Below are 7130 nucleotides of genomic sequence, written 5' to 3' on the forward strand. Positions count from 1 at the left end.
TATTACAATGACTCACCTGCTGTAGCCGCAGGTACGGGTTACATTTCAGTGCATCCCGGTCTGCTGCTAGCTTGGGTGTTCTGGGTTGGCTTTTAACGTCATTTTGGGGTGACTCAGATGACTGGATTTCCAGTGACAGAGCAAAAACTATTATTATTTTTGTAATGAGGCGGAAGCTGGGGCGAAAAAAGAAGAAAGTCCTGGATTTAGAGCACGCCAGCATCCTAGACCCTTCCGACTATAGAAAATTCCAGGGTTGAACTTTGGGAAAGGAGACAAGGAAAAGAGGCTTGCGAGAAGGCGAAGTAGAATTAGGGGAGAGAATGAGAATAGTGGGCGTAAAAAAAAGGCTCTAAACTGGCATAACTAGGCTCTGTGATGGCAGCCGTTCCCAAGCAGCCATCTGGAAAACAGTAGGGTGCCCAAGTAAGGGGAACCTCGATTGCAGTTTAGTGAACACAGTCTTCTAATCTCCAGGCTTTGGCGCCGGCTGTCCTTTGACTTTCAATTCAAACAGAGCGACTGCCCTTCCCCGCCACTAGCGCCTCAGCTACTGAATTCATTTAGGAAGATCTCAGCTATCCTGAGGACAGCCCCACTTTTTTCTTTCCAAAGGAGAGTATTTCCCTTTTTGTTTTCTTCCCACTTCCCTCTTTCCTCTCCCTCCAAGCTTAAACCAATTACATCGCTTTGCAAATAAAGTGACGCCTTAGTTGGGGGGGGGGGGGGAGGAGGGAGTGGTACGAGAAGGAAAGAAGGGAGTTAGGGTGACCAAGAGGGAGACAGGGTGGGGGGAGTTGCGAGTGGCTGGTGCCCGTTTGTTTGCAGGTGCATCTTTGGCTTTGTAGGTGCAAGCGTCTTTGTGCAGCGGACAAATGGGGAGAGGAGAAGGAGGTGGGCACTTGGGCGACGTAAGATCCACATCAGCTCAACTCCACTCGCATCCCAGCCGGCACTTCCTCACTTTCTCAAGTGTCTCTCACCCACGCCGCTCTACGCCCGCCTTTCCCTCTCTCCCCGACCCTCCCCCCACCAGCTGCAATAAAGCATACACCGGGAATTGGCTTCCTCTTAGGTGGGGTGGTGGTTTGGTTGGTGGTTGGGGCTTTTTGTAGTGTTGTTATTGTTGCTGGTTGTTTCTCCCCCTTCTCCCTTCCTTGCTGCCTGCCGCTTTGCAAAGGGCTGGATGATTACACCGGGCAGGTTGGCTCCATGATGTTAGGTACGGTGAAAATGGAAGGGCACGAAACTAGCGACTGGAACAGCTACTACGCGGAATCTCAGGAGGTGAGTGAAGTTGGGAGACCTGAGGCTGCTGCTCAGAAAGGGGAGGAAAAAAGGACTGGAGTACAGGGAATGAGGGAAGGACAAACTATTTCGTGGGACTGGGGAGCTTTTAGACACCACGACGACTGCCAACCCTGCCTAGTCCTGAACGAAAACAAACCATAAACTAAGGTCTGAGATTTGGGGTCAAATGGCTCAGGAGTTCGAGAGGTGTCCCCAGGTTCAGAAAAAGGAATTAGACTTTTTGAGGGGCAAGAACTCGGGGTTTTCAGGTTTTCTCTTTTGGGGAAGCATTAGCCTCCACGAAGAGGAAAACTGGAGCACGAGCCCTAGCCTGGCCACACTGTAGGCAGGCAGGGACATGGGCAAGTCGAAATGAACCCCTTGAGAAAACAGGGCTTCATTATAAGGTGGATGCTTCCATCTCTCTTTTTATTTCCAAATATCTCTCTAATCAGAGTAGCTCAGTAACTTATGGATTGAAAAGAATCAGTTGTTCATTCAAAAGCAAAACAAAAACTTAATCTTTTAGAAAGATCTTTGAGGAAACGACGAACGTTCTTAGATAGAACCACTGGGTGGCGATGGTGAGAGACGAATCGTCCGCTTTGCAGACAGAAAGAACCTGTTTCTCTTCATTTTGGTTCACACACACACACACACACACACACACACACACACACACACACACACACACTCCCCTTTGCGTGTTTGGGTGACTTTTATTTTAAAATAAGTACAAAAGAATATTGAGAAAGAGTAGATAGGCCTACCAGGTAAAACTCTATTTCGCTTGAAATTACCCTGTGATTACTCAGGAGATTTATGATACTGGCACTTCCTGGATACATCTATTCAACCTGCGTTTGCTGCGAATTGTATGTCCCAGTGCAAAAGGTATTAAGATTATCTTAATGCCATATACAGCTTAGTAGAGCAACAGAAACTATTTTCATAGATCATATGGTTGCATTTATTTACACACAATGTTCATATTAAACACGAGTTAATTCTAGTTCATGTAATCTTTTTATACACTTTAACTCCTTTTTATTTCCTAGAGTAGGATGAGGATAAAACATAACTTTATGACAATTATTTATAAGAATGAAATATTCTCTTAAGCAAAAGTTAGCAATTCCTTGCTTAATCAGACTCACTTTCAAAACGCTAAGGAGAAGTGCTTTAATGCTAGGTTGATTTGTAAGGGAATGCAAACTTTTTAAACTGTGAAGTACTGTCTCATGTCATAGCTAAATTAAATCTCTTTCTAGTCAAAGAGCTCCTATATGGGTTTAGACTGTGAATATAAATTGATAAAGTGATCGATATCTTTTTAAGTGGAGCTTTTAATGAATGGAATTCGCATTTGAGAAATTTAAAGTGGTTGAAATTGTTCATTTCTGATATATCATCAAGTTTGTAGTTAATTGATAAAGTGCTCTGATTTAAGGTCATGATTTACGAAGATCAAAGTATGTTGATAAATATTACAGTTGTAATGTGCTATATTACCATATTCTGGAATATACTGAGGATTTTAGAAAAATAGGAGAAATTATATTTGGACATTTTCAAAGGTGCATTATATTCTTATATTAAACTTAAATTTACACATTAGTACACCTTTATCCATCCCTTCCAAATTTTCTTTATATATTCATTTGCACAAAACATTTAAATTTGATGGCAACTTTACAGAGCTACATGAAAATAAAACACACGCACACACACACACACACACACAACTATTATTACCTTAAGGCCAACTATACTCTACATTAGGAAAATGAATTATTTTTTCCTTCATATAAATTTAAATAATTTTTGGTAAGAAATGGTGTGGAAATACTGTACGGAGAGACTGAGGAACCCAAAAGAGAGAATGTTGATTAGAAGCCTGTTGCAACTTCAGCCTCAGGCCTTGGAAATTACATATGTTAAGTAACAAAGGGAGTTTGCACTCTCCCTAGTCTTTTTTTTTTCTTTTCTAGAATGCCTATCTGGAGGTCCTTCTGGAAGTTGGGTTTAGTGAATATAAGTGAAGAAATATGTTCTTTTTGTGGACAACAAATACAGAATAAGAGGGCTTTGGTTTAAAGAGAATTTTTTTTTTCCTAAAAAGAAACCAGATTTAGGAAAGCAGAATAGAGGAAGATACAGGATAGTTAGAAAGTGACTTTTGGCTAACCTCTGGAATTAATAAGGTTCATCCCGATCTTTCTGAGCCATGTTTTTGTTAGCATTTCTTCTATGTTTGTGGAAATCTGAATTTATTTTTATTTTTTACCTGTTCCTCTGTGCCCTCATTCTTTGTCGGGCAATCTATAGTCTATTTATATTGTATTGAGTGGTCTCTTGGATTAGAGGGGAATGCAGGTGGACTTAGGTCAGTCCATTACTCACATCCATCACTTATCCCCCTAACCCACCCCTTTTTATCTTCTTTTACTCTCTCTACTGCAGGCCTATTCCTCAGTGCCCGTCAGCAACATGAATTCGGGCCTAGGCTCAATGAATACCATGAATACCTACATGACTATGAACACCATGACCACCAGCGGCAACATGACGCCAGCTTCTTTCAACATGTCCTATGCCAACCCAGGCCTGGGGGCTGGACTAAGCCCGGGTACCGTGGCAGGAATGCCAGGAGGTTCAGCCAGTGCCATGAACAGCATGACTGCTGCAGGGGTGACCGCCATGGGAGCGGCCCTGAGTCCTGGGGGCATGAATGCTATGGGAGCTCAACAGGCTGCCTCCATGAATGGACTGGGTCCTTACCCTGGGTCTATGAACCCCTGCATGAGCCCTATGGCATATGCCCCTTCCAACCTTAGCCGCAGCAGAGGGGACGCCAAAACTTTCAAGAGGAGCTACCCGCATGCCAAGCCCCCCTACTCCTATATCTCCCTCATCACCATGGCCATCCAACAAGCTCCCAGCAAGATGCTGACCCTCAGTGAAATCTATCAGTGGATTATGGACTTATTTCCCTACTATAGGCAGAATCAACAGCGCTGGCAGAATTCCATTCGCCATTCGCTCTCATTCAATGACTGCTTTGTCAAGGTGGCTCGCTCTCCTGACAAGCCTGGCAAGGGTTCTTATTGGACCCTGCACCCCGACTCTGGCAACATGTTCGAGAACGGCTGCTATTTACGACGTCAAAAGCGCTTCAAGTGCGAGAAACAAGCCGGGGCGGGAGGCGGGGGCGGCGGCGGGGGCGGAGGCGTAGGCAAAGGAGGTCCAGACAGCAGGAAGGAGCCCCCTGGAGGTTCCAGCACGAGCTCCAACTCCCCTTTGCATCGCGGGGTGCATGGCAAATCCTCCCAACTGGAAGGCTCCCAGGCGTCGGGACCTGCGGCCAGCCCCCAGCCTCTGGACCATAATGGGGCAGGGGCGACAGGGGGCGCCCAGGAGCTAAAGACTCCGGCCTCTGCGGCCCCGCCAATCACCTCTGGGCCAGTGGCTCTTGCCTCGGTGCCCCCCTCCCACCCAGCACATGTCCTGACACCCCACGAGTCCCAGTTGCACCTGAAAGGGGACCCCCACTACTCCTTCAACCATCCTTTCTCCATCAACAACCTTATGTCTTCTTCAGAGCAGCAGCACAAGCTGGACTTCAAGGCTTATGAGCAGGCTCTTCAGTACTCACCTTATGGCGCGGGGCTGCCAGGGAGCCTGCCCCTGAGCAGTGCCTCCATGGCCGGGAGGAGCACAATTGAGCCTTCAGCTCTGGAGCCTTCCTATTATCAAGGTGTGTATTCCAGACCGGTCCTAAATACTTCTTAGCTTCTGTGACTGGTGTTTTCTCTGGGATGGCCATTCTGATAACAGGAGAAAAAAAATTTAAAACACCATTCATGAAACCCCAATAAACTTTATTTTATGTTTTTGCACAATCTTTTCCCCTCTCCAGTGCAAAGGACTGTTACTTTATTATTGTATTCAAAACGGTTGTATATGTTGTTATAAAGCAATCCAAATAGCCAAACATAAACGAGAATCCTTCCTGCAAAGTTTAGTAGTCTTTGATTGTATATATAAAGGTATTTCCTCTGGTTCTTCCTTCCCTCCTCCTAGTCCTCTCTCTTTCCCTGTGTATTTAAAAAAAGGAAGAGGTGGTCAAACTTGTAAAATATTTGTTTGTGGGTTTTCCCCTCACTCTTTTTACTGTCCAAGTTCCCAAAAGTTTACAGGTATGTGGCAATACTCTTAATATTAAGAACCCACATGAATAAACAAGTAGGTTTCAGGGCTCTTTAAAAATTATTGAAGGATAGCACTGCTCTTAATGTAGCAAAACACAAGCAGAATCCAAGAATCAGAGATACTTTCTGATAGAGATAGCTGTTCACTTAAAAGGATATATATAATGTATAATTTCTCAATACATACAAACACATATGTATATCCTCTCTGTTTGCCTATGTGTATGTGATTCTACATATATGGAGGTAATATACATACAACATCTTCAAGAGTTGCCTGACCAAGTGATGTTACAAGGACCACTGCTCATTTGGAACTTCAGTCCCTTTCCTTCTCACTACCATATAGACCTGAGAAAAATTGCTTTTTAAAAATGCCCACATGTAGCTTTCTATTCTTTGATTTCCTATCAATCAGTTCATAAACATCAACTATTTGTTGGCACAGTGGGAATACAAAGACAAAAAGGAAAGAGATATGGTCATTTTACTCCCCCGGTCATGTAGAACATAAAAAATAAACAAAGGTATTATGCCATTATAGATATATTGCTTTTCCAGGAAAAATTATTACAACTTTAGAAGAGGCAAGGAAAAGAGTGCTTCATTTTGAAATCTAGCCCAAGGTCCCCAAATTATTTTTATTGTGCCACTTATTGCCATTGTTCGCTTGTTTCTTCCAGTGTTAATGCACCTTCCACAGTCTGACATGGTGTTAGCATAGCCAGATGGATTTTTATCATAATTCTTGTTTTCTTTCTCAGTGTTCTTAATTTATTGCATGGTTTATATTCCTTTCTTTTACAGATGATATTGCTTTAAATGATGGTTAAGATTACAAATTAAAAGATTAATTTTATAACTGTGATTGTACTAGGAAATATTTTCATTTAATTAGCAAAGAAAATGATAATTGAGACTTAAAGCTGTGGAGTATGTTTTTGATCACTTGCAGTTAAGGACTTTAAATAAAACAAACGTTAACAAATATTTCTGCTCTCTTCCTATTGCTTGCTAGCAAAATAAAGACAAAATTATCAAATTAAGGAGTTGAATATGAGAGGAAAAGAGAAAAATTATCAACATTGAAAACTATTTGATCTAATATTCAATAAACATATCTCTGATATAGGTAAATTCAGTCTTCCTAAAGAAAAACGACTGCAGGTAGAACTTGCTTATGCAGGATGATATAGGTGAGTAAATAGAGGAATTCTAGGAATTAAGATTAAAAAATTATTTTATTCTAAGAAGAGTTGACTTCCATTTTAAGAAATGGAGTTATGCCATGAGAAATACCTTAGCACCTTTCTTTATACTACAAAAGGTAATGTATATTTAAACCATTTTTTTCCTAAGCAAAACTCACCCTGACTTTTCCCTTTATTTGAGATGTATGCAAACATAATTAAGTCCATTTGTGGATACAATTAAAGTGATAAAATTAGCAAATCTGATTAAAACTGTTCTTATAAAAAAACAACAATAACAACTTAAACAGAGATAGTCCTAGCTGCAATGTACTCCGAGTGGAGGGAACAGAATACGACGTTCATTTCTGCGCCTGAAGTCATATGTTTAGGTTTACCAAGGTATCTGTGATTCTGCATATTATAGTGATTTTAATGT

The 7130-nt window shown here is 42.0% G+C and overlaps 1 protein-coding gene across 1 annotated transcript; it reads left to right on the top strand.

Annotated features, from left to right (window-relative positions):
• Nucleotides 1–208: 208 nt before the first annotated feature.
• On the top strand, nt 209–6491 carry FOXA1 (forkhead box A1). The gene is made up of 2 exons (XM_003339448.3): nt 209–1287; nt 3754–6491. The coding sequence occupies exons 1-2, from the start codon at nt 1213–1215 to the stop codon at nt 5080–5082; spliced, it is 1404 nt and encodes a 467-aa protein (XP_003339496.3). The 5' UTR covers nt 209–1212; the 3' UTR covers nt 5083–6491.
• Nucleotides 6492–7130: the final 639 nt, after the last annotated feature.

The sequence above is a fragment of the Monodelphis domestica genome, chromosome 1, assembly GCF_027887165.1.
Source record: "Monodelphis domestica isolate mMonDom1 chromosome 1, mMonDom1.pri, whole genome shotgun sequence".
Classification (NCBI taxonomy): Eukaryota; Metazoa; Chordata; class Mammalia; order Didelphimorphia; family Didelphidae; genus Monodelphis; species Monodelphis domestica.

Bases quoted from the DNA above. Each gene is read 5' to 3' on its own strand.
- FOXA1 (XM_003339448.3), top strand. From the start codon at position 1,213: ATGATGTTAGGTACGGTGAAAATGGAAGGGCACGAAACTAGCGACTGG. The intron at 1,288-3,753 runs GTGAGTGAAGTT...TCTCTACTGCAG, and splicing joins ACTACGCGGAATCTCAGGAG to GCCTATTCCTCAGTGCCCGT.